The sequence below is a fragment of the Falco rusticolus genome, chromosome 1 (assembly GCF_015220075.1).
Source record: "Falco rusticolus isolate bFalRus1 chromosome 1, bFalRus1.pri, whole genome shotgun sequence".
Classification (NCBI taxonomy): Eukaryota; Metazoa; Chordata; class Aves; order Falconiformes; family Falconidae; genus Falco; species Falco rusticolus.
Genome location: NC_051187.1, coordinates 110,555,964 through 110,583,288, shown reverse-complemented (window position 1 = coordinate 110,583,288; position 27,325 = coordinate 110,555,964). Strand labels below are relative to the sequence as shown.

The 27,325-nt window shown below is 39.9% G+C and overlaps 1 protein-coding gene across 4 annotated transcripts in view; it reads right to left on the bottom strand.

The window, feature by feature from the left end:
• Positions 1–27,325, bottom strand: part of WDFY3 (WD repeat and FYVE domain containing 3) — a 185,192-nt gene that overhangs the window by 50,569 nt on the left and 107,298 nt on the right. For all 4 annotated transcript variants that reach the window (XM_037396249.1, XM_037396260.1, XM_037396258.1 and 1 more), the window contains 15 exons: positions 25,745–25,959; positions 23,972–24,084; positions 22,181–22,412; positions 19,229–19,329; positions 18,001–18,219; positions 15,363–15,544; positions 13,688–13,919; positions 10,691–10,851; positions 9,536–9,647; positions 8,935–9,125; positions 7,275–7,427; positions 4,944–5,017; positions 4,679–4,840; positions 3,205–3,299; positions 1,364–1,484 (listed from right to left, as the gene is read on the bottom strand). In XM_037396249.1, coding sequence (XP_037252146.1) covers positions 1,364–1,484; positions 3,205–3,299; positions 4,679–4,840; positions 4,944–5,017; positions 7,275–7,427; positions 8,935–9,125; positions 9,536–9,647; positions 10,691–10,851; positions 13,688–13,919; positions 15,363–15,544; positions 18,001–18,219; positions 19,229–19,329; positions 22,181–22,412; positions 23,972–24,084; positions 25,745–25,959 — 2,363 coding nt within the window. The remainder of the gene's footprint in view (positions 1–1,363; positions 1,485–3,204; positions 3,300–4,678; positions 4,841–4,943; positions 5,018–7,274; positions 7,428–8,934; positions 9,126–9,535; positions 9,648–10,690; positions 10,852–13,687; positions 13,920–15,362; positions 15,545–18,000; positions 18,220–19,228; positions 19,330–22,180; positions 22,413–23,971; positions 24,085–25,744; positions 25,960–27,325) is intronic.

Below are 27,325 nucleotides of genomic sequence, written 5' to 3'. Positions count from 1 at the left end.
CTACACAACAAGAAATGTTGCTCACCAAATCTTGTGAAATGGAACATGTACAGTATTTGTTTAGCAAAAAGGGAAGACTCAGTACAGCTCCTGAGACTATCCCATTGCATGAGATTTCTCCAACTGCTGCTTTGATAACAAATGTGGAATGCTGAACTGGAAATGTTTGTTCACAAATCATAATTTCCAAATACATTCTGTTGAGCCATACATAGGTAGAGAGTTTTCACAAGCCTTTTTAATGAACTGGTATTAAAAAATGAAGGTTTCTTGGTGTTTGGGGTTTTTTTTATTATTATTAAGGGAAGGGTTGCTTGGGAACATTTGAAATAATGAGGGTTTTTGCTTGTTGTTTTTTTTTAAAAGCAGTATTGCTGAAAAGCTCAAACAGATTCAGGTTGTATGTCAACCAACACTCAGTCAATCACTACGTAATCTACATGTGCCATAAATCCACAAAATGCCTCCAATAGACTCAAGACAGCCTACGGGGCAGCTGCTTGAAAGTTGTATTTTGTCAAGTTTTAACTTGACAGTGTTTCAAAGCCTCTTCTCCAACTCACAACATGACTCTAGTGCCTCATTAAACTACAACATCAGTCCCTCACATGGAATTTTAAGGAACCAAGGGGCATTGTAGGGTCAATGACCCTAACGTTAACCCCTACTGAAGCCATTTTGATCTTAACCAAATGAGAAGCTGACTGTCCAGCTTCTCTAAACAGATTTTATTTTCTCTATATCCACACATGTAGTTATGAGAAAACAGCATCAAGAAGTACATGAGGAGAGCAGGGGTTAATGAACTGGCTCTCTAGATAAAAAAACCCCTTATAGTAGCCAGACATCCACACTAGTTCCCACTGCATCCTACACACCTGTGATCCCCTGTGCCTCAAGGTTTTAAAATTAACAGTTTTACAAACACTGGAACACTGGTTTTCTTCCATAAAGTAACAATAAGAAACAATCTCCCCCCAAATGTACTACATATTTTCCTCTCCTGCTGATATTATGCTTCAAATTAGGAACAACAGAAGTTTCTACTAATGCTGTCAATCATGGTCTGAAAGTTTCTTTTTTAAAGATTCAAAACAAAAACCAGTTAATGCAATAGCTGTAAGATACGTGTTAGTTACACCAACATCTGCTTAGTACTATCATCCTTGCATAAAACTCAATAATCATGCATTCCATTTCTGCTAGCATACCCAAAGCTAATTTAGTCACATCTGCATAAATCATTCAATAGTTCCTACAAAATTACACAATTCAATTAGTGAATCAAATGGGGACTGTATAATTCTCCCCCTTGAAATAAAAAATTACATCTTTTCTCTACCTCGATTTTTTTTGTACTTACTGCAAATTAACAGTTGTCTTTTCTTTAGATGTATATAGAAGTTTCAGAAGGATATCTAAAAGCCTATTCCGCAGTAGAATAAGATTAGCTGAAACAAGTCCTCCAAAATCATCCTCTGTTCCTAAAATTTTTTTTTAAAAAAAAGGGGGCAACATTTAAAATTAGGGTTTTGGAACTCAGGTGTTTTAAAGGCTATTCATAAATTCCATACATAAGCAAATGCAACCTGATCCCACTCAGTTGTGAGGAAGCCACACTAAAGTACATGGCAGCCTGCTACATGCTCCTGAGAAATGCTTCATGCCCCATCATCGTTGTCACACAGTTTAGTCAGCTTGAAGAACGGGTAAAAAGGAATTGCAATAATTCTTAGACAATAATCTAAAGTGGTCCAGATTAGCTAAGCCAGTCACTCCAGGCAGTTAGAGCCATAAAAATAATCAAACACACGCCACCCCTACCCCTCCCTCCCCCCAGGACCCCACAACATGGTATCTGGGTAAACATTTTGCATTAGGCAGTCTGGAGAGGTGAAGGGGATGGGGTGTGGGAATCCCAAGGGAAAAACCTGATGCTTCCGAACTCCCTCCGAATCTCAGAAATGGGGAGAAAAATCAGTTTTCTTTTCTTTCAACAGATCCCCAAATTAATCATCAGTTGAAAAACACACTTGCTGCAAAACAAGCCAATAGATGCAGCTGAGGCCTAGCTTTACAGCTATTCTGCAAATCCCTCTTATTGTACATTATGTTCTCAAAAGAGTGATGTATGCAAAAATGAAGATAGATAAATGGTCACTTTCTGGGCTAAGGTTTTGTGCACAAGTCACAGACATGAACACAAAGCAACTTCTACAGCAGAAATACAGAACTGGTGAAGACTGATAACCTAAAAAACTCATGCCATTTGCCTAAAAAGCTTCTCTTTCCATTCCTGCCACAGCCTGAATTTCTCCCCAAGGTTCTTTAGTCCTCCAAGCAGGCAAAAAGCAGCTCAGGCTGTGATTAGCCTGGGGAAAAAAAACTATGGCTGGCCTGGAGTAAGAACACCAATCCAGATCTCTCTCCAACATCCACTCCTGCTTTTTCACTAAAAATCTCATATTTAGAAGGAACAGGAGAGGCACAGGGTGGGGGATAATGATGAATGTGCAGATTGCCTAAATCTTGTTCTTTGGGAAACCAAACCAATAAAGCTAACTGTAAAACAGAAACACTTGTTCCTCACTTGTCCCTGTGCACCAACATATTTCCAAGTGATCGAGAAATGTAGAATCTTTGAGCACTCTCTTCTAGTTATTTGGGTGACAACCACTGTGGGGCTAAAACACTTCTGTTCAGAGAGACTGACTGAAAATGCAACTGCATAAGCTTTTTTTCTTTAGGAACACAAGCGCAGAAATGGTTTCAAAACAGTTCCACATAAACATTCCCAAAGAACAGTAAAACTTTTTTTTTGCCTAAAAAAATAACTAGGCTGTCTTAGTTAATCCTTTCACTTCCTCCACACTGGGAGGGCAGATGCAGCTAGTAATCCACTTTTGTCTTTTTCCTCTCCCCATAAAGAAGCAGAGATGCACAGCTGATTTCAAGGAGCAAATGCAGGAAACAGAACAAAATCATGCAGTGACAAATGAAGGAAAACAAAAGAAAAGTACACGGGTTGTGCACTGCTTTGCATGCAATGCTGAAAACTAAAGTACCACAACTAACAGGCAGCCCCACATTATAACAAAATAAAAATATAGCTAACGACACTACTTCTACATTTTATGTATTTAAGCACAGAAGAGATCACAAATTATTTCTCTTCTACTGCTTCTAAGCCATGTCATCACTTACCACTGTCAAGCTTTTCTTCATTGTTTATTTCCATGACTACAAACTTCTCACAGACTGCAAATGTAGGTAATGTAGAAGAGATGAACTGCCCAAACCTTGATGTATACAGAAAAAACATCACTCACTGATATGACAAATGCACTCTAATTTATCAATAACTCAACTTAAATAGAAATCCGTAACGCTAGTGAGAGAGAGACACACAAAAAATGTCAGCTTTCTCACTTCTGAATATTGAGGAAAACTGTCTCCATCTAAAACTACTACCCCTAAAAAAATTAACGTGTAGTAATTACTGGAATCTTTGCAGGCAAGTCTGCAGGTAAGTGACCCTGAAAATGCTAGGATTCAAGAAAGGAAACTAGGAGATACCGCCAAACCCTAGTAAAAGGAATATGACAAGTTAAAACAAAGGAAAACAAAACATTATTCTCTAACCGTTATAACTGAACAAGTATTACATCAAAACAAGTGATTATTTGACTCTGGTAAGACATTTATACCTATAGCTTGAGGTGATGTAAAACAAGGTCAGGGTTATCCAAGACAAGACAATGATGTGCCACTCAAAGGAGATGCAATATATTCCTCTTTCCTCTGGAGCTAACCTGAAATGGTCCCTAGCTACTATAACTTCTCCCAAGTTATACAGTATTTTTCATTTTTATGTCCAGCAAGGAGAAAAAAGAATAGTCAGATAGGCTGTTCCATAACAGTTTACGCATAAAATCAATGGGTTTATTCTTGAACCATTTTTTTGTCCTGTATGATTAAAATAAAGACAGGTAAGATGTTCAGGTTGATGCTTCTGATACTTTTAATTGTACTTAAAGTGAGAAGCTGAAAACATGACCCCTTGCATGCAAAGAACTCTCAAGCCCTGCAATACTTTATCCATTTCCATTATAATGAAATGGGAGATGAGGAAAAAGTTATCAGGGAGTTGAACTAATTTAAAAGCATTTCAAATACTCCTGTACATATGAACTGCAATAACTTACGTAACTTTCATCAGTCAGAATTAATACTACTGTATCTGACAGTCTTAAATTTTGTTTGTTTGTTTGTTTTTACAGAGTGATGATTAAGAAAAATCGTGAACTAAACATTTCATGCAGGAGAGTAATCAAAGCTGTATTTTAACCAGAAGTATCATTACATTTCATCTCAAATAATATTCAACAGTATTTAAGAAAAGCACTCAGTGCGTCACATGAACAAAGAAGCTGCAATACAGCCTGCAGAACATTAAGCCATTTAATCATTCAGTTAGACTTGGGTTAAGATACAAACTGAATTTAATATGCAAATCAAGGCATAAACAAAATTACTGCCTATATCTAGTTCACCCTAGTTCTTAGAGGAAAAAATTCAGTATATGAGCAGTTCATGTTACTTATTCCACAGCAGTATGATCCTTAAGTATTTTTGACCAAGATCACAAAAGTTATGAATTATGAAAGGTGTGGGCTACCTGAGCAAGTCATAGCTGCTAGGGAAGCCTTGAAGCAAAAAGCTCAGCACATTACTAATTGCAGCAATAGTAGGCTGGGACAGAGACATATCTCGAAGAGTCAAGAGTAGTCTTGGGATGAGCTGGAATTCCCTCATTAACTTTGCGTTCTTTGCTGCTTCACTGAAAAAAGGAAAGAAAGGAGGTGGCAATTTAAAACTGGAGCATCCTCTACATATTGCCTAATCCTGTAAGTCTCATTACTAGGCTGGCATCGTTCTCATACCTTGACTCAGTAAGAAGTTCAATAAAGTGTTCAAATAATGACAGATGAAGCTCATAGGGTGCATGAAGCCAGACCTGAAATACAGAATAAACAATTAAATGTTTTGTACACAAATCCACTTTAATATTAAAAACTGACATTAATATACCAAAGGTTATAAAAAGCTTGAAGAGATTAAACCTGTGAGTCTGCATGACGATTTACCTGGCCATTGTGCTTAAAAGCTCATTGCAAGGTTCTCAAATGTTTATTTTTCAACTTTAGAGAAGTATTAGGTATACCAGCAAAGACTAAAGAAACACACATTGGTACCAAACATATTCTCCATAAGCCTATCACGCTGAAAACTTTTAAAGGAGCTTTTGACAAAAAAGCTACACAAGGAGTTATTGGGGTTTACAAGGCTGATGAGAAATGCCATGTTACGTTTATTTGGCTTAAGTGAAGACGTAAAATTAACTTACTGTCTTCTACCAAGATTAAACTCAAGGTCTTCCGTATTTTGATTTTTCTTTCTTATTTTTACCCAGCACTTCCTGCACACCATCTAAAATGATTTAGATCCTCTAAAAAAAAGTAAATATTCAATTGTTCAATCAACAGAAGTAATAAAAGATATAAAAGCCAGAAACTCCAGTTATAGCTGCAAATCTTAAGATTGGCTTGCTATCGAACAAACCATAATTAATACTTGTGCTCTAGTGTATAAAACTGGCTTAAATGAAAAGCTTTCTAGCTTTTGCTTTTCTTCAATCTTATAATCTAAAATGATCAGAACAAATCTTTTCATTTCCCTGTTTAGCATAAGAATAAGAACATCTAATTTATCCAATTGAAGTGAAATGTTTGGGTCACTGATTTCAGAATACAGAAATAAAATAAATAATTTTTTTTAAAAAGCCAAAACCTGAGGCTTTTGGAAAGTTTCTGCTTAGTGACTCACAGGCCTATTACTTGCACATTTTTTAGTCTCTTTAAGTGTATTCATCCTCCAGTTGTTCTTGTTCCTCAGGGGGAAAAAAGACGACAGACATGAACTAGACAATACAAAATTGGACCTTTTGTACCGTAGTTGCTGTCTGAGTGACTATATACCATTGATGAAATTTCTCAGCTGGATCCTTTATGGTGGAAAGAAAAAGAAAGAGAAAGAGAAGACTACTCTTCAGTAGAATTCATGCCTCACTGTAAAAGGAGTTTGGCTGTGATTCACACTCTTCTCTCTGCACCTCTTGTAGATATAATATCTCCTATTAAGTCTACATTTAATTTTGTGAACACAAAGAAAGCATTATTGTAATTTAAAAGGTTTGTTAAAGAGTAACTAGTTACATGATGCTGAAGAATTTGTTTAGACATGGCACAAACTTATTTCTAGTTTTAAAATTATGCCAAAAAAAAATATAAGGAAACTTTGGTGGGTGACAAATTTCCTCTGTATTAGAACCCCACTAAGGTTAAAAAAAAAAAAAAAAAAAAAAAAAAAAAAGCAGCTCAGATCTGCCCTTTTTATTTCCTCTTTCTTTGAGCCATTATTATAGCGTACTGCTGATCTCGGCAAGGGGGCGTGTTGGGTATATTAAAGGCGTTCAAGCTCTCAAAAAACCAAAGTTAATAAGGCCAGCTGTTTTTATTAAAATAAAGGCTATAGTAAGCAGCAAGAGTTTTTTCATAGACAAGTCCCTTGAAGTTTCCATGGGTGATTTGAAATACTCAAATAGACACCTAAAAAAGGGAATGCATAACTCCATAAAACCATTTGTGAAAGATGGACTTGCGCTATTAAGTCAGTATCTTATAGTTGGATTAGCAGTGGTAGTGGTATATTTATTTATTTATTTCAGTGTATGTGAATCAGAATACTTCTACTCAGTCTGTGTCAGGTACAGATAATGCCAAAGAAACAAAGACTAAACAACAAGTTCTACGCATCATTTATAAGATGTATGATAAAGTGATTCAATATGCTATGTTGAAAGTTTACCTCCTACTGTTATTTTCAGTATGTCTTTCACGCCTTGATGTATGTACTGCAGCAGAACACACAGGTTAAAAGAAATTGCTGAACAGAAAACTACAAAATGTACCTTCTAGAACAACAAAAAGCAGAAACATCTGAGGTACCCATTCATTGTTCCTACAGTGATTCAAGCCATATGGGCAGAAGTTACCAAACATCTTGCTGCTCAGCTGCTTTACTGTACTACATATGAAATAGTAACTTCTCAGGATAACAACCTAGTTCACTGTTGTTCAATATTTAAGGTGGGTTATCAGCATCTGACTTAATCACTACCCAGTATCAACACTTTTATGTGAAGCTTTACATACTTCAAAATCACAGAGCAGATCCTGGAAGGCAGCAGAATTTGGAATAATGGATGTCTCATGCCCGCTGTCGACAGTTCCCACCAAGGAAAAGGTCAGATGTAGTATGTGGCTGTTCAGAAGTGATCGTTTCTTCTTTAACAGCATTGCAAGCAACTTGAACAAGTAAACAGAAAAGGCATTAGTAGCCCACAAATGCACAGCAATGTTGTCTAAGCACAAAGAAGCATGGATGACATATCTGTATCCCTTTTGAGAAGGCCCTTAAAGTATGTCTGATAGTTGATAATCTTGATAAAGAAGCTTGAAAGTGGTATTACAGGTGATTAGAAAAGAGGCACATCCAGGACACCCACCAGCTCATAAAACAACCGTTGTACACTGCAGACAGTATCTAGGCCCTGAGGATTAGGCATGCACACACACACACCTCCCAGCTCTCTAGTAGTCACAGTTTAGGAGAGCACATGATACATTCTCAGATAGTTGTGTTCCTAGACAGCAACCGTGGACATGGCAAACTTAAATAGAACACCCCTAGAATACTGCATGCACAAATGAGAGGTATTCTGGCACCGCAGAAAAGTAGCCAGGACAACATAAATCTGAATAAGCCTGACTTTCTTTTTTTTGCTGCCCTTTGTGGCCCTCGGCATGACTGCAGACGTCACCCTTTCAGTCCTCGTTCTCGCTCTAACTTCTTATAATCTGGGTTGGGAAAGAACCAATTGCCAGATGTACTACAGGTATTTCTTGTCTTCTGATGCAAACTTGTTAAAACTCTCAACATACTGACCTGTTCAGCTTCACCATCCTCCTTGAAACATCACTAAAGAGATACAGATTTCTGGGAATCTCTTTCAAACCATGCTATTTGCTGAGGTCAATACAAGTGGAATGTAAGCTCATATGTGACGATCCACTAACTGCTTAGGGGGCAAAGAGGACACAGACTGGATTTGTTTGGTCAAAGCCAAGTCTGCGACAGGCTACATGCAATAATATGTTTTGCTGTAACTATACTAGCCATTAGCACTACAAGGTTTGTAAATATGCCACCCAAACTACAGCAGAAACTTTCTGCTTCAGTGAAGCAGTCTTCATAAGAAATGTAAAATGCATTGGTTATGTGAAGATCTTTTCAAGTAAGTCGACCAATCCTTCTGCATAACTGACTGCACTTTCCCCATCCTGATGGAGAAATAAGAAGCCTTCAGCTTGAAAGCAAACAGCATCACTAACTGTAAAGTCTGAGCAGTCTCCTTATTCCAGGAGGAGTCCACTTGTTCAGTTTTCTTCATGTGTCCCTATCCTCCTCTTTTCCTGGCAGATCATGGACACAGAAGCTCCCAGGCTTGCAGGGGTGTTTTCAGAGTCACGGGAAAAGAATCATCTAAATGACATTCTCGTGCTCTTCCTTGCTATTAATGAAGGCTCAGTTTCAGCAAAGCAGCTAAACGTGCACACTGCTTAGCAAAACTTTCCACTCTCTCCTTTAAAAGCCATCCTGAATAACTCATCTATGCTAATTAGCCAAGAGCTCAGTAAACTTAAGAGCAGAAACTCACGGTACCGCAACATAACAAGGAATTCCCATGGGAACTGCTGGCACAGAGAGTGAAATTCAATCAGCCTGGTCTGTTTTAAAACATTTCTTACATACCTGATAACCTCTGATTCTTTCCATTTCTTTGCTGGCTAATGGATTGCTCTTTACCACACAGACCAAAGCCTTCACAGCTGCATACAATCCTTCTACATCTGATGCCATGGCTACAAGTCCCAAAATAGCAGCAGCTCCACCAATGTACTGCAGTGTAGTGGCAACAGGCTTGGGGACAAACGTTCTTACTCCTGAGCACAGGCAGGAAAAGGAAGTTGAAGTAAAATCAAACCTAATTTTTGTAGGAAATCATTGTGAATACATGCAAGTAATTTGCATTGTACCATTGCTTGAATCATGTAAAGAATCTTACTAGAAAAACTATGGCAACTCAGAAGAGGAGGTGAAGCAAATGGAAAATCATTTATGATCTAAGGTAAAGTATCAAGTATATTTTCATAATGGTAACCCATATAAACTGAAACAAGCATCCCATGTTAGTAAAAAAGACAGTATGTCCATAAAATATAAAAATGTTAAACAAATTTACCAACATACCATTAGCATTCATCAATTGTGTGATTTATCTTCTAGACCCAAGTTCTTATTGACAAGTAATTAATCATTTTTAAACGTAATAATTCTCAGATACTCAACTCACCCAAATATCCTATCAAAGCTGCACCAATGGAGCGTGCTGGTCCATTCAAATGCCCTGCTGAGTTATGCAGTAGCTTCACAGGTGTGGCATTTTCATGAGAAGAAATTGCCAGCTGAACAAAATAAGAAAAAAAGCAGGGGCTAAAGGGAAGAGGTTTTTTTACACTATCCTGGACATAACATGTATTTTCCTCTCATGATAAAGAGTAACATGTAACAGTATAGAACTAAGCTAGAGTCATTAAGACATTCTGTAAAGTAAAGAGAAATCTCCAGTCTCCAAAGCTTAAGGAAGACAAATCTAACTTTAAAAATAATCCCACCAGATCACAGAATGGTTTGGGTTGAAAAATCATCTAATTTAATCCCCCTCCTGTGGGCAGGGCCAGCTTCCACTGAATCAGGTTGTGCAAAGTGTCATCCAACCCGACGTCAAACACTTCCAGGAATGGGGCATTTACAGCTTCTCTAGGCAACCTCTTCCAGGGTCTCACCCCCCCTTGCTATAAAATGTTTTGTCCTTAGGCCAACTCTAAACCCATCTTTTACACAGTTTAAAGTCGTTCCCCCTTGCCCTGTCACTACATGCTCTGGTAAAAAAAAAATATATCTCCGTTGCTCTTATAAGCCACCCATATGTATTGAAAGGCTGCAACATCTCCTCAGAGCCTTCTCCTCTTCAGGCTGAACAACCTCAACTCTCTCAGCCTTTCTTCATAGGTTTTGAACAAATAATTTACTAACTTCTAATGTACTTTGAAGTAAAATGTAAACCAATATTCTGATTTCCAAATCCAAATCACAGTCAGAGGACTAAGCCATCAACTTTGCTCATCTGCAACAGTATAAGTATTGTTCAATGATATAAATGTAACTTTTTCAACAGGCGTACAACTGCCATCTACATTTCAAAGCCAAAATACTTCCAAAAGGTGCTAAGATACATAGCTACTACTAATTCCAAGAATGCAAGTAAAATCTAGGAGTACAATCTCCCTCAATTTTTAAATTAAAAAAAAAACCAACATGACAGTGATTATGGACAACTCTTCTGACAAGTATTGTTCCTAGTTGCATTGAGCAAATTGCTTTGAAAGGAGTTAACAGAAAGGAACATACAAGTAGTACACATTAACCAACTGATTTTCCAACATACCTGTTTGGCAATAGCTTTACTATCCAACTTGTTGTAAATTTTCCTTATTTTTGCCACTGTAAATGAAGAAACTGACAGTGCATAGAGACCAAAAGAGACCTTCTCTTCTGGTACCAAAGATACTGGAGATGGGTTGATTCCTTCAGACTTTGAATCTTTGCCTTAAAGACAAAATAAAAATTCATTTCAGTAATAGCACTGTTTTTCTTTCCAGTTTCAAGAGTAAAATCTTACACAAAAAGAATAGGTATCCAAGAAGGGTTTTACACACAGCTGAGACTGTCTTTGCATACTTGCTTGCTGTATCAAAAGAGTAGTTTCATAGCATATGAGTCATGGAATGAATCTGCTATTTAAGATAAAAGGGCACTGCACAGCAACACTTTCTTTCAAGAAGGTCTACAATATTAACCTGTAAGGGCAACTGGCAGCCTGTGGCTTAGCCAACCAATAGAAGATGTGGTTTCCTCATCCAAATTTTTGGAAGGCAACATTACTCCTGTACTCAATTTGCATATAGCCGAAGGGCTGTTCACTTCCCTTCCCACCCAAAGGAAAAAAAAAATACTCAAAAGAACAGAGAAGTACTTGGTACATCTGCATCTTTGCCTGTGACAACAGGCTTTTTACAACGGTTTGCTAGGAAAACCGCCTTAGAGAATGGTATAACAGATGCAAGACTGAATAAAGATCAAAAGGCCCAGGAATTGAAGAGAATATACAACTGATCTTTAATATTTTGTATCTACTGCTCTGGAAGTGGATACTTCCTTTGAGGCACTGCAAACACTATGATTGACAGCTGTCTACAATGCTCAGAGGAAGCGTGCAAAACTCAGCACCTGAAAGCTCAACATAGAGATTCACTTCTCCATCTTCAACTCCAGGTCAAAAGGTGACTGCAACTCCAGTGAAAACCATTAATGGAATTTAAACACCATGAAGGCTCTGAAATAAGTGAGAAGCTCTGTGTCTACATAACTTGTCGTACCAGGGTCAAGCCTCACTTAAGACAGAGTTTCAGAAGTCTTGGTTTCCCCATAAATGAAATCCTCATTGGATCCTCTGCTCACATGGATGCCCTGAGAACATTCCTCCATTTCAGCGAACAAAGGAATTCCTTCTCCTGAAATAGTAACTGCTCTCTAAAGGGTCTTTCCAAGACTTAAAGAGTATCAGGTTTTTCATTTTGTTTAAACACAGGACAAATTCTCAGAAGATGGCAATCTTGCTCACTGAAAACAGGGACAAAACTTCCAAAAGAAGCACTGCATGGGCAAAAGGCAAGTCAGACAGTTTCCCCGTAAAGGGCAACAGCTGACGACTGCAAGGACTCTTCTCCAGGATTCCCACAAATAATCATTACACTAAGCAAAACTAAGCATTTTGGAAAGAGAGGCCAAGATAAAATGGTAACATACAGAGCTCATACTGCACCCCCTATCAAACTCCTTAGGGTTTGGCACAGTACAGAATGTGAACAGAAACTTAGCCCCAAATAAAAACACGCCCTTTGTTCTGGAGCACACTGCTCCTGAAATACAATGAACTGAGCAAAGTTTGTGTGGGAGAAACACCACACTGGGAAAAGCCAGTATGCTAAGAAACGAGGAATTCTTTTACTTTACTGTGGGCTTCCTGGTGAACATGGCCTTAGCATAAAGGCGGGAAGATATTTAATTCTCAGAAGTGAAACAACAAATTCACGTTCGTGGAATTTGCTTTGGCTAATTCAGTACTCAAACCCTGGACACCACCAGTCAAAATGCCTTCCAGGAGGAATTATAATTGACTAGCAGATACCTACAGAGCTGCCTGCCAGGTTTGTCTAGCTGTCAAAAAAGTAAGTATGTGACACAGATCCATACATGACAAAATCCAGCTCCCTTAAGTTTTTCACTCAAGATGGAAAAGGAAAGCTACCTTCTTTTTCATGACACTTCACTCTTTCACAGCCTGAACATCATTTACATTTGGAGATGTGGGGTGGCCTGTCACCACTCTAGGGAAAGCTTTCACCATGAAAAGTAAGACTCTGCGCACTCCCTGTACATACTTTTGTTTTCCTACCACTCTCATCACTCACTGCCTCTTTCCTTGAGATGGTGACAGTTTCTCTTCAGAAGAGCTGGGGAACATTATGGTCTTCATGGGGAAAGACAACTTGACACATTCCCCATTTTTACTTGTGTTTCACTGGAAAGCTTTATGATAGCCAGGTAAAGCAGAGAGCATCTTCTGACATAATACTGATGTTAGTGAGGAGGTCCTCTAACCGCACAGGAAGACAGGGAGCTCTACAGAACAGGACAATTTCACTAGTGACCATGTATCTTACTAGAACTAATGAACAATCCATTGTGTGATTATTTAAAAACAAACTCATGGACACACATTTCTAACAAGATTATTCACATCTTTGTGTGTTGTACTCCCCTCAATTTCAAACTAGAATACTTAAAAAAATTGCAGTAGAGTTGCCCATATTTGTTTTCAACAAATGCTTAAAGACTACCTGCTGCACCACAACCCCTCCCTGTTTGTTTTTTTTTTTCCTCAGTTGACCTATTTAGGCCCTATAAAGAATGATATTTCAAGACAGCTGTATTTAAAGTACAGAATATATACCAGATTTGCAAATGCGTGCTATCACTAGAGACTGACAAGTTAAAATGCCTTTCCAATTTCGCTTTCTACAGGTAAGTGTAATATACAGTATGATTAATGACAGCTTTATGCATTTCTAACTGCTTCAAAACCAAAGCAAGGAATACAAGCACTTCTATCGTACCTCGTACAAAAACTACCAGAACTAAGTTAACACAGTAACGTGGATTTCTATCCTCTGCAATAGCAGCTATTAATCTTCTTCCTATGAACAGCTAGCTTTTCCTCTCTGCTACCACATAATCTCTCACCTCCTCTGCCAATATGCACACAAAAGGTTCCACTACACCTAGGACAAGCTACTAGTGCTGCCATGTGAATTGTACTTACATGGTACGTATACTGCTTGAAAGCTTCCGACGTAATTTGGTCCCAGCTCATAAATGGTGCTAATACCTGGGGCAGGCAAAACTTCCTCCAGGAAATGCGTAGGGCCCAAACGCCACACTAGCGAAGAGAGCTGGCGCTGTGCGGGTGGCGTACCAATATAGGCATAAACAGTGCTGACTACAGGTGGGTTGGCAGAACCAGACCCACTAGGGCTACTATGAATGTAGTGAAGCTGTAAGGAAGAAAAACACAGTGAAGTTATTGAGGGAGCACGGGTGCCATGAAAAGAAAGAAGGAAGGTCAGAAATTCAGGCAAGCATTTTGCAAACCAGGGCATGTACCAAATGACCGCTATGTAACACATGGTGTTCTGATGACATACAGCAAAAGTCAGTGAAGAACATTAAACAGAAGAGAAATATATAGATAAGAAGTTAAGTGGCTTTCAAAACATGAAGGTGTGCATGGAAACACAGAATGAGAACATGTGAGTTCTGTGCTTAAAAACACTGAAAAATGGGGCTGTATCTTGATTCTAAAAACATGGTACTCTATGACGGTCATTATTTTTTGCGAAAGAAGCAAGACTATCTCAAACTTGTGCTCTTTCTCCTTCTTATTCATCCAGTGAAAGCATGCCTTTGATAATTATACTGTTTTGAGCTAAAGTGCAAACATGACGAAAGCCATTTGGTAAGATTTCCAGATGACAATAAAACAAATGCATGCATAAGATGCTGGCCTATATATAATGACAGTAACAATCTCACAGGCATTTTCTATCTACCTCGTAAAAATTCTGTTACCAGCTATTGAATGTAGTCACATATGGTCACATACATGCTCATGTGTTACAGCTATTAACAAAACAAGTAAAGTTACTATAGCCCTCTTTCTGCAAAAGAAATACTGAAAGGTAAGCGTAGAAAGACAAAACATTGTTTTACTTATAGCAGCGCAGTAACACTAGTGAATTTACACCCCACACCAGGCTTAGCTTACTCCCTTAATACCCACACCTGCCAGGTGCCAATTAGTCTTTGGTTATCAGTTACAGGTCAGGAATACTTTGTGGCCAGCGGACAGGTCCACAGTGCTCTTCACTGCGCCCTGCTTTTGGTCTCCCAGTTTCTTCACCTATCAACAAAATTTTGACGTTTACAACTAAGCGTGTCTTATCTACACTCAACTAATAACAATGCTAGACATCTCAGTGGCTATCACCAGCAAAGGGATGCTATTTCTGGAGTGGCAAGAGGGTTCAGAACAGAATAACCTGAATAAATTGGTAAGACCACCTTATTCTTTAATCTCCCTATTATTCAGTTAGATGTCCTACATGGTTCTGGGTAAGTCTTCTTCAGCTCTTTATGGTCCTTCTAATTAACCTAGGCAGCAGCATGGCTGTGCCACACTTGCCTCACATTCAATGCAACGTGTCCACTTCACTTAAGCATTACTATTGCTCATACCTGAGAAAGTATGCATTATCTTCTCTCCTTACCAGGACTAGGGCTGGCTCAGACCTGTGTGGTGGTTTGGGTTTTTGGGGGGGTGGGGTCATGTGTTGGTTTGTTTTGTTCTTGTTTTGTGTGGGGTTTTGTGGATACATATATGTGCAGAGAGAGAAAAATCACTCCAACCAGTAAAAATGAGTCTGTAAAGATCATTTTACCTTAACAGTATTAACAAGCTGTCCATCAAGGTAGAGTGCAGCTGTGCTGTTCTTTAGCATGCCTTTACTCATGACCAGAACTAGGTGATGCCACTGGCCTTCCACAATGAGGTCACCACAGCGGAAACGGGCACAACAGGGAAGAATTTCATAAAATGATGATTCCTCACTGAAGTCATCGACTAAAGGAAAAGTACCAGTTAGTGGGCACCAGCAGAAGTGTTACAAGAAGCTTGAAACAGACTAACACATCATCTGACTTTACAAAAAACAATCTACAGCAATACATTAAAGCCAAATTTTTAGAAAGCACATAGTTAACACAAATACAATTAACAAGATATGAACAACCACACAATTAACAAGACTTTTTGAGAAAGTATTCAGACCAAATTGTCATAGTTTGACAGGATGAACATCCTTAAATACTTGCACATTATCAAACTAGTATAGCCTTGGTAGTATCGCCAACAGGTCTCCTCTTCCTTTACCTTAATTTTTATCCAAGAAAGTTCCCAGGATAATTTCAGACTTTTGACAGTTCCATTTTACTTTTCTGCTTCTACCCTCCCTTTGAAATTTTAGCTGGAAGAACTAGTTTGCTCAAGTTTTTACTGACATTCTCATACCGCCATGCAAGTCACAGAAAGATCTTTTTCTAATTTTTTTCTGAAAACCTTTTTACAGCAGTAGTCAGCAGTAATAGGTGTCTCTCCGAACCTACAGAGCTATTTTTCACTTTTCTCACACTGTGGAAAGAAAAATACCCATACTTCCCAGACTTTCTTCTCACAATTTTCCCTGCTCCACCAGGGTTTCCTCCACAAGCCCTGCTACCTGCTCCAGTGTGGTCCCCTCCAGGGGCTGCAGGAGAGGCTCCAGCACCTCGAGTGCTCCCTCCTCTCCTTCTGCTCTCACCTTCCTGTCCTCAGGGCATTTCTTCTCATGCTTTTTTTCTTTACTCCTCACTCCATGCACCCTCTCTCACACATGTTTTCCCAGAGGCACCACCAGCCTGGCTGCTCTGTTCAGCTGTGTCTGCAGGGTGGTCTGCTGCAGAGTTGGCCAGAACCAGCCATATCTGGCACTGGGCCACCCTGGCCTCCTCCCACAGAAGCCCCCTCTTGTCCCACCAGCACATGGCCACAGACACTCAGTATAAGCTTGCCACTACCTTGCTTAAACCACCAGGGTCATGCACAAAAGAAGATGCAAGTAAAAAGAGAGCCTTTCAAAGCATCTGCATCAGAATCACACTAAATTACAAAGCATCAGCGAAGTTGAAGATGAAGCTGAAAGCCTGAGGCTTTTTTCCTTAATAAAAACCGCAAATACGATGTCTGGCTAGTGAGACACACATCAAGCACAGGCTGGAGGTAACTGTAACTCAAGCCTCAGCACAGTGGCTTCTCTTCTTCCCTTTTTGCAGTTCTAAGGAAAATGAATTTTCTGAAGCACTGCTACTGAAGGGCTCGCTCAGAGCTGAGACATTTCTGCCTAAGTCAAAACAAAGACTTCACAATGTCTCATCCATTCCACTCCAGAACTGTAACCACAGCAAGCTGCCCTTGCCTTCCCTTCGCTGTATCAGCAGCAGAGCCTGGGTTGTAAGGCCACGGACCTGATTATGATGGACACCAGCTGCTGTGGGGTGAGGTGAGCTGCACCCACAGCTCCATCAGCCACCCTTGCACCAACAGATGGAAATGTCTGCTTATCGTGAAAATAAGGAACATTTCGTGACAGTCTGCTTCATTGTTATTATTTTTAAAAGACCAAACAGTTATATAAATTCTTTATTAGTGCTTGCTACTCAAAAGGAAAGAACAGAAGCAGGAACAGATTTTTTGATAACCACTTGTTGGTCTGGTGAAGAGCTAAGCCTGAAACATAGGCAGGAGACTGCCCTGCTCCTTTCAGCTCCTCCACAGCCATGGTGTATAAACAGCCTGTCAAAACTGACCATTTTTGGAGGCTCTGATGGAGGACAAGGCAGGAGACAGGAGATAGCTAAGCCTGAACTCCCGTCCCTGGCACTGATAACGTGCTCTAGCAAATTCAATGGCCTCACCAGCTTCACTTAGGTCTTCACTGCACCTCCTGTAATTTCACCCTTGATAACACATACCAAATGAAGCTACAAACTCTTCATGAAAACTGATCACAGCATCAAAACCTGAAGTGAATGCCTCATCGCCTTCAAATAGCCCTCCAGCGTTGAGGCTAACCACACTGAAAAACCTTCACAACCTGTTAGTTTATTATTTCCAAACTTCTTCAAAGCAAAGATAAGTTAACATTTCCACCCCAAAATATGATGTCTAAAGTGAACGATACAAAGGTAAAAGGCAAAAGCCTTCCAAAACCAATGACATAATCCATCCTTCAAATCTGTTAATACTTGAGGTTTGGCAAAAAAATTTCTTTATACACAGATATCAAATCTTCTTTGGAAATTATAAAAGCACCTTGATTTCTACATGAATGTTTACATTTTGCATTTTTCCACTGCAAAATACATTAGGAGTTGGTGAAGCTACAACTCTAGTTCCACCACACACAATTCTTCTAGATACTTGGTGCTGTCACATCCCCATAATATTGTCAAGATTAGCTGATGACATGACACAACTCTTACCATAATTTTGAAGCAATTCTTCTTTAGTTGAAACAATCAGTGATCGGTCTTTTGCTGAGAGAACAATGGCAAGACATACATAATGCTGCTCTGAGGAGTTTGCACGCCGCACTACAGTAAGAAGTCTCACAGGATGGTTATTAGGAGGCGTACTAAAATGTTCAATACAAAACCAAGTTGAGTAGCTTAAACCAGATGGCGGTGGGAAAAATCTTTCACCTAAAAACAAAAATGAAAGCCCATTATATATCTGCAGTAGCTAGTACTTAGGATACCTATTTGTTGTTCTTCCTTTTTTCATATCTGCTCAGTTGATACCAGCTGTGCTTTCTCAAACTTTTCCTTCACGGACTTCAACATTATTTCTTTAATTTTTGACTCAAACTTGGAGGAAAAGCCACAGAAACCTAGCTCAGAGGGGTTTCTTTCAAAACAAAGCAAAGCAAGAACTGCACACTATTCCCTCCTATTCTAACAATAAAAACCAACTCTGAACCTGTGCTTGTTCAGAACAATCTAATTTCAGTTCCCTACACAAAAAAAGTGGATCAGGCCATCAGAAACTAATATCATGATGAGATGTTTCTTCTATACAACTTGCTGAAGAAGCCTTTGTTGAAGAAGATCTCTCTACCACATATATCTGACTCCACTTCATCTCCTGGGGTGTTCCCACAGAACAAATAGCTCACAGACTTCAAGTACTGCCTAACACTATTTCAGTCTTACTGCAGTAAACCTTCAACTTAGTTTTTAGAATTAACACCTTTTCTAAGTGATGAAGTTCAATTAGCCCCATAGCACACCAGATTCCTGTAGGGTGATTTCTGTAATGATGTGTGTAACTACACCTGTAATAAATTCAGTCAAGAATTCAGCATAACAGAGCCATGAGTACAGCATTACAATTCATTCCATGTTTCCTACGCTCTTCACACTACCACCTCAACCTGTTCTTAATGCCTCCAGGTTCATTATTCATAGGCTTCTCCGTTACAATTTAACTTTCTGCTGAAAGCCTTGTACTTTAAAGCAATCACATTTGTATTTTATATTGCTTTTCACTGACTGCGGGGCAAAAAGCAACAGAAACTCACACACAAGAAGTTCTCAATTATGAGTGTACAATGTCCAACACCATATTATCACTTCATGGCTAAAAAAAAAAATACAAGAGAACTAAACATCAGATACAAAACACTGCTAACAGTCATACTCGAGTACTTACCAGTTCCAATTCCACTGACAACTGCACCGTCAATAAGTCCTGTTGTAACAGCATTATTTGTAGGTGCATTATGGGGAGCCAAACTTGGCAAGAACAGGCAGCTGTTAAACAGAAGATTAGTAATACACTAGAGTTTATGAAAGTCAGTATAATTGGAGTTCAATACATGCCAAATGTAGCCTAGGTAAGTATACCATCACTTTCCTTGACCACACGTATTCATGAAAAGTAGAAATGAATTCTCAAGATTTCTCCTTGTGAGGCTGAATTACCTCCAGTGCAAAGAGCTTTGGCAGTGTATGTCTTTGGTGCAAAGGTGCAGAGACATATGCCCATGTGGCTCCATAGGGTAAGATGCTCCTTTGTGGGCAACCGTAAGCTGTTGCAACCTTTGAGATGTTCAGGACTCTCAGAGAGACTGGATTAGCTAAACGTTCAAAGGGTCTGGTAAATGCATACTATGCTGTTCTTATTTTAAGTTACGCTCTCACATTAACATTGTATTCCACCAAATTAGCTATGTTTGGTCCTTACAAGAGCCACTGATGCTGTGCACACAATGAAAACAGATACAAGGAGTACCTCCCTCAGGTACTAAAAGATTTTAAGAGCCCAGACAGTTTCAGTGAGCAGCCTGCCTGAGATGGAGTGAATCCCCACAGGAATTCAGCTTCCAGTTTGTATAGACTGCCCTACTGGAGGCAAAATGATATTCTTCCACTTACTGAAGAACCATCATTTTGTTGACATTTACACCTGAGCCAGCTAGTTTAAGTAGCTGGGTTGCCTGACAGAACTAGGAGTTATTCTGTTCTCACATAAGCTATAAAAGAGTTAAACTTGACCACCCATCTTGAAAGTAACAGCAGTCCATGGTTCCAGCAACAGTGTTAAAAGCATGTTCTCTTTAAGCAAATAATTTGCAAGGATCCACCAACTGTTGAATTCATGAAACACTCTGGCACTTTAAAATAGATGAAAAAGTTTTTAGATTATCTTTTTTTACATTGATTACAGCAGCCTTCCTAGGTGACTTGCTGAAATTCTAAGAAGTCACAGCCGCGTTATGTGGATTACTTTAGGACATTACCAGCACCTACAAATCTCCTCAAGCAACCACAGTGACAATTCATTTTGCTAGCCTATTTCAAGTTCTTTTCTGGTCCAAAACATTTTCTTTTCTCTAGTGAAGGATGCAGAACAGAGCTCTGAGCAACATTTATTTTCAAAGAAAGCTCTGTCCCTGACTACACTGGATATAAAGCCTACATGGAAAATGGGTGCTGCACGCCTGTAGAGGAATGAAGCCGGGTTAATTAACATTGATAATATACAGCTGTGGGCTGGCTTCAGGGGCCGGGGCGGGGGGGGGAGTTGAGAGCCAAGGAAGAAGTAGAGAGAGGAAGAAGCAAGAGAAGAGAGAGTGCTTCTGGATGACGTGAGATGAGGGGAAGGTAGCAGAGGGACTGGCATGAAGAGTGTGTTGGTATGAGATGGTAAAAGACCGTGTTGCAGCTTGATAGTTTGGAGAGTGCTGTGACACACTCTTACTTCGCAAAGCTGAACAGAGAATGCAGAGCAGAGCTCCCATATATCCAGGCTGGACTCTGCTCTCAGACCAGTCATCCCAAATAAACTGGGACAAGTGCACTAAGATGAACTGGCTCTGTCAAAGGCCACATCAGAACAGAAAAAAGATTTTAGTAGTAGTATATATAATAAAAATATGAAGATGGAAAGAAAAAGACAAGATGAACAATTCTGTCAGGTCAAACTGTTTCTGGTTTTATGAAATTTTAGCACAGTTGTGGAAAACCGATCATTTCCACCTCTTCTAAGTTCTTTTAAAAACCATTGAGGAGCTACTCATCTCAAACAAGAATCTGTCACACACTTTTGGGCTTCACATCAGTTGTCATTTTTGGTGGTTCATGTCACTAAAAGCCTTTTAATAAAGCTTCTAGAGTCAAGGTTTTTAAGATTTTAACCAAGCTTCTGGGAAATTCTGAACAATTACTTATTTCAGGTGCCATTCCCAATTGTCTTAACTTGCATGTACCTCACAACACTGCCTTCTCTGAGATCCTGGCTTTCAGCCTATTTGCGAGCCTCTGCCTAAGGACCAGTCACCAGGCAGTTAAGGAATGCCTGTTCCATATAACATTGGTCTGAAATTTTATAGCAATTTTTGAGATATTTACCCTTAAGCACAGAACAGAATGAGTATTTTGAGGTTTTTCTATTCCATTTTTACAAACAAAAAGACAAAACACTTTCCTTAAATAGAAGCTGAGAAAGGTGTCATGTTTTCATCTTCTGAACAGTCAAGTTAAATCATATTACATGATACTCAAAGTGCCTTACTCAGCAAGTGTTTAATTAGAGAGAAAAACTGTAAGAAAAGGTGATACTGCATACTAAAAGAACAAAATGAGTTAAGCATTATATTCAGGCTACACCTCCAGCTAATAAACATTTTTTTCCAGTTATCTGGACTCAACATAACTCCCTTCTCTGCTTTACTTGTATTTCCAATTTGTCCACTTCTGCATTTCCAAGTTCTTCAGCAATTTTAAGTGGGTTACAGAGCATTTGAGCCATCCAAATGTTGCGCGTAAATCCTAGCAACTAATGAGTTTCTGCAAGGGTATGTTGGTGTTCCTTTGATTTAAAAAGGCATGTGAAATCCAGAACTGAGAACATACTATCAACATTTAGATACACACCTACTTCTAACTTCCACACACAGCAAGCAAGCATTTGGTTTCAAGGCATTAATGAATTACAGAGTGGAAATTTAAGCGGCTTGAAGTACTCCTTTCTTTTCTTTAAAGAATTAATTTGTTTCTGGTTTGCAAACAGTCCAATAAAAACTACAAGTATTTATTTGAAAGAAGAAAGTAAAACATTGCACTGTGCCCCATGTTACTTGGGAGAACTGTAGGACCTTACCCGAACCCTTCAAGAGACGTGTCAAACTCGATGAAGGCCGGCGTAACTGATGATCCATGAAGCCTGATATCATGTGGGGTTGTCATGGAGACCAAGCACTTCACTCTCGTCAGGGGTACTGTGCTCCCTTCTACTGGCTTGAGCAGGCTCTTGCTTATCCGATAGTGGCTGTCTTCATGCAAACCGAAGACGCTGTCAGAACCCAGACCTTCCATTGAGGTAACCATGCTATCTACAGTAGAAGCCAAGAAACAACACAGCATTGCAAAAGGGAGGCATTTTTAGGCTATTTATTTGGACTTTTCAAGTACTGCTTCCAACACGATAGCTGAATTGTCAATCATCATCGACTAGTCCTGCCTTTCAGTTAAGAAGATGATGAGTTGGGAGTATTGCTCTCATTATAAAAACATTCAGCTGAGGCAGAGAGATGAGTATCTTGTGCTAGGTATTACAGAAAGTCTGTGGTAAAACCACACAGAAATATGTTGACACATAGAAATAAATATCACATGCTTTGGAAACTTATCAATTGATTTCTTTGTACTACCTTTTACTGACACTCTCATAATACTACATGAACTGCTATTCCCAAGCTCTACAACTCATGGATAATAACAGGAAAGAGCACATGTTGGAAGAGAGGTTTGAATCGGCTGGAGGAATACATCAGTTACAGACATTCAGTGCAGTTTATCAGATTGATTCGTTAAATGGCTGGAAACCAGAACTAACTTTCCAGTGTGAAAATCAGAGCTGATGCACAACTGCTAAAAGAATATGATGTATTCTATCAGATGGATGAACTTCCATGACAAGATACCACACAAAATTATGATGAAAATTACTACTGCATATGCATATGTATATATATCTATAATCTAGGAATATCCTATGAAAATGCCATGTGAATACTTTCCCAAAGTGTTAATTTCAGGACTAAAAATGACACACACACACACCTTTTTCTTTTTTAAAGATGATTTACATGTGTCCTATTTCTTGGCAATTTTTAAGTTACTATGTGCTACTAATTCAACACATGCTTACCACATACTACTAAAGAGTTCAATTTTAAGATACCAGGAAAGTACATATATTGAAAGCAAGCAATGAGTAAAAACATTACAAATATTTGCCACGAAAAATTAATGAATAGTTAAAAAGGGACTGCTCAACTTTAAATAATTAAAAATGGGTGTTCCAACTCCAAATTCTACCTCTTTATAAGAGAAAATATTATTAGATTGAAATTCTGCCAGATTAGGTAAATTGCGCTCTTTTTTCTTTTTAATTCTCACTATTAGTGATGCTAACAATGAGCCAGGTTCTTCAGTCTAGCTGAAATAAATTGAATTACGCTTACATGTAGGAATTTAAGTTATTTTATCTGACATCTTATTGAACCCATGAGAGACACTACATAGATTTAACGACATGTGACGTACACATGAAAGTATCTGGGAAAAATATTTTTCCTTTTACTGTTAAATAACTACAAATTCAGTATCTACTCAAGACTTAAAAGCAAACTACTACCATATTTAACAGTCACTGTTCCTAAAGTAAAACATTATAATTAACTCACTGGATATAGATTAAATACAAGTACTACGTTCCCTCTGCTTTTAGAGATTTTCCCAATCAAGCTTTTCTGTTGATTTTCCATTCAGACAAAGCTGAGTGAAGTTAAGTTTTTATGGATGCTTATCTACAAATTTTACGTAAGTATGCAATTGGGGATGTCAGTGAAGCATTCTTTACAAAAATTCCTAGCACTTCAGCACCTACTTCTCATCTCCGGTTCAAAACTCAGTGAGCTGGGTTTATGCACTCGGTACTGTTTCAACAGCTTTTTGTCCCAAGCTCCGCAATTCAAAGGATTTCCCAAGCGTAAAAATTCCCTAAGAAAGAGAATAAAAAAATTTACAGATCATTTTGTCTAATTATTCACCCAGAATGGCACCCATTCTAATACCATTTTTTAAAAAAGGTAGTAATTACTTGTAATAAATGTCACTTTTAACTAAGAAAATTAACTAATGCATAATTACAAGAAACACATTTGATCCTTCAAAACCATTCAAGTTTTGAACATATGCTGTCAAAAGTTGACATTATTTCAACTGACTGAACAATTTCACTAAAGCTCCCAATTCCCTTCTCTTAATTCCAAAGACTTGGCAGGAGGCTCCCGCATCCTACAGGAGAACACCAGGATGCTCACCGATACACATTTGGCAAGCTGAGTGCATCTGGAAGGCAGACCAGAAGGCTGAAGTGAGTGAGTTCCATATTGTTTTACCTATGTGTCCTATTTAGCTGGGGGATCACTTCACAGCTAGCAACATCTACACCTATAGATAGTTCTAGTATCTGTATCTACAGCTACCTAGACTATTGGTGCCTATGCTTAGGGAAGCTTAAGTCCCTGCGATGCAATGCAACTACCAGCAAGAAGGTTCCTTGCAGAATCATTTCTGATGTAGCTAAATGCTACTGAAATGAACCAAGCAGCTGTGCCGGCTGCAGATCAGCCAGTCAGTGATCCATAGGAGATCATACCGTTAAGTTCCTTATTCCAGCTGACACTGCAGAATCACAAGGTGGTTTGGCTTGGAAGGGAACTTTAAAGATCATCTAGTGTAACCCCTCTGCTGTGGCCTGGGACATCTTTCACTATATCATGTTGCTCAAAGCCCTGTCCAACCTGACCTGAACACTTACAGTGATGGGGTACCCCATAGCTTCTCTGGGCAAACTTCCAGTGTCATCAACCTCATTGTAAAAAATGTCTTCCTTATGTCCAAACTAAATCTACCCTCTTTCAGTTTAAAACCCTTGCCTCTGGTCCTGTCACTGCAGGCCCTGGTAAAAAAAAATCTCTGTCATTCCTATAAGCCCCCTTTTTTATATTGAAAGGCTACACAAAAGTCTCCCATAATCTAGCAAGCAATCCAAACTATAATACAACTGTTTAGGTATTTAACAAATGGTTACAAATATGCTCATGAACTAGCATAGATGTACAAACCTACTTGCGTTAATATGCAGAAAGATCAACTGTTTAAAGCTATGCATTCACTTCCCAATACCTCTTGTACTGCATTTCTGTACTTCCTTCACACAAACTAAAGTTCTAAATACAACTCCTGGCCTGAAGTTTTTCCAATCTAAGGTATTTAATGTTGCACAGAAAAGTCAAGGAAACCATCCTCATATTTCCTCTTCCTGCAGGACCCAGCCAAGAACAGCATTTTTGATAGCCTCTCAAGATTTGCAGGAAGAAAGCAAGCATTTAACTCAGTACAATCTCTGTGGATAAACACCAAACAGATTTCCCCACTCAAAACTTCTCCCTTCTCCCCCCCGCTCCAATTCCTTACTTGTCTAGGGTTACGTGCTTATTAACAGAAGCAAGACAGATGAGAAATAAAACAGCATCCCATGCAATCACTACCACACAAGATCACTTATGCTAACAATCTGAGCCATTTACAGCCAGCCAGCGACAGTGCAGGCAGCTGGGCTCAACTCAGTGGACTTCAATGCTATCTTTCTGACCTCAACACCATGGGCTGCAGTGCCTGGGAGGCCAGCCTTTCAAACATCCTTTGGAGTGGCGGATGCAGTGAGTGGTCCTCGTCAGCCAGAGCAGCACTGCATCTTTGTAGAAGTCGTGCATGGAGCCCAGCTTCGCACATGACTTGTTGGTTTCTCTCTGTGTGCACTAGAGATTGCAGGATATTGGCCACTGCCAGCTGGAGATCCAGTGCGTGCTGGGGGAAAAAAAAAAAAAAAAGCACACAGCTTGAGAGAATGCAAGCTGAGAAGGCAAATAAAAGAAAGCCTTTATGCAAAATAATTAAAAACAAACTACCATTAGCAATAAATACAGAAAATGTCATGTACTTAAATATGTGTGTGTGTGTGTGTACACCTGTGTGTCAAGAAACATTTCTGTCTCTTTATGAAAAAGGATAATAAGATATATGAAAGATTACACAACTATTGTAAAGAAAAACAATGCACGTATGGAGGGTTAAACTAACCTTTCCTTTTTGCCAGAAGTAAGCCCATTTAGAAATTCTACATGCTTAGACTGTACTAAGAACTTTTATGACTGCTAAGGTAATTCTAGTAACTTAACACACAATCATAAACCCACTTAGGTTGGAAAAGACCAAAGATTCCGGAGCCCAACCGTTAAACTACCACTGCCAAGTCCACCACTAAAGCATGTCCCCAGGTGACCCATTTACATCTACTTAAAATACCTCCAGGGATGGTGACTCAAACACTTCACTGGGCAAGCTGTTCCCATGCTTGACAACAATTACATAAAGAAATTTTCCTAATATCCAGTATAAACCTCCCCTGGCGCAACTTGAGGCCATTTCCTCTTGTCCTACTGCTTATTACTTGGGAGAAGAGACCGACCCCCACCCGCCCACAGCCTCCTGTCAGGCAGTCGCAGAGAGCGATAAGCCCCCCCAGGCTCCTTTTCTCCAGGCTAAACACCCCGGCTCCCTCAGCCGCCCCTCACAACACTTGTGCCCCAGCCCCTTCCCCAGCCCCGCTGCCCGGCTCTGGACACGCTCCAGCCCCTCAGTGTCCCTCCTGCAGCGAGGGGCCCAAACCCGAACACAGGATTCCAGGGGCGGCCTCACCAGTGCCCAGTGCAGGGGGACGGTCACTGCCCTGGTCCCGCTGGCCACGCTGCTGCTGACACAAGCCGGGATGCTGCTGGCCCTCCTGGCCACCTGGGCACGGTGCTGGCTCATGCCCAGCCGGCTGCCCACCAGCACCCCCAGGCCCTTTCCCCCCAGGCACTTCCCAGCCGCTCTGCCCCGGCCTGGAGCGCTGCGTGGGGCCGGTGTGACCCCAGGGCAGGACCCGGCACTCGGCCTTGTGGAACCTCATCCAAGTGGCCTGGGCCCGTGGATCCAGCCTGCCCAGACCCCTCTGCAGAGCCTCCTGCCCTCCAGCAGATCAGCACCCCTGCCCAGCCGGGTGTTGGCTGCAGACTCGCTGGGGGTGCACTCAATCCCCTCGCCCAGATCACAGACAGAGACACGAACCAGGACCGGCCCCAGCGCTGAGCCCTGGGGAACACCCCGTGTGCCCGGCCGCCAGCTGGATGTG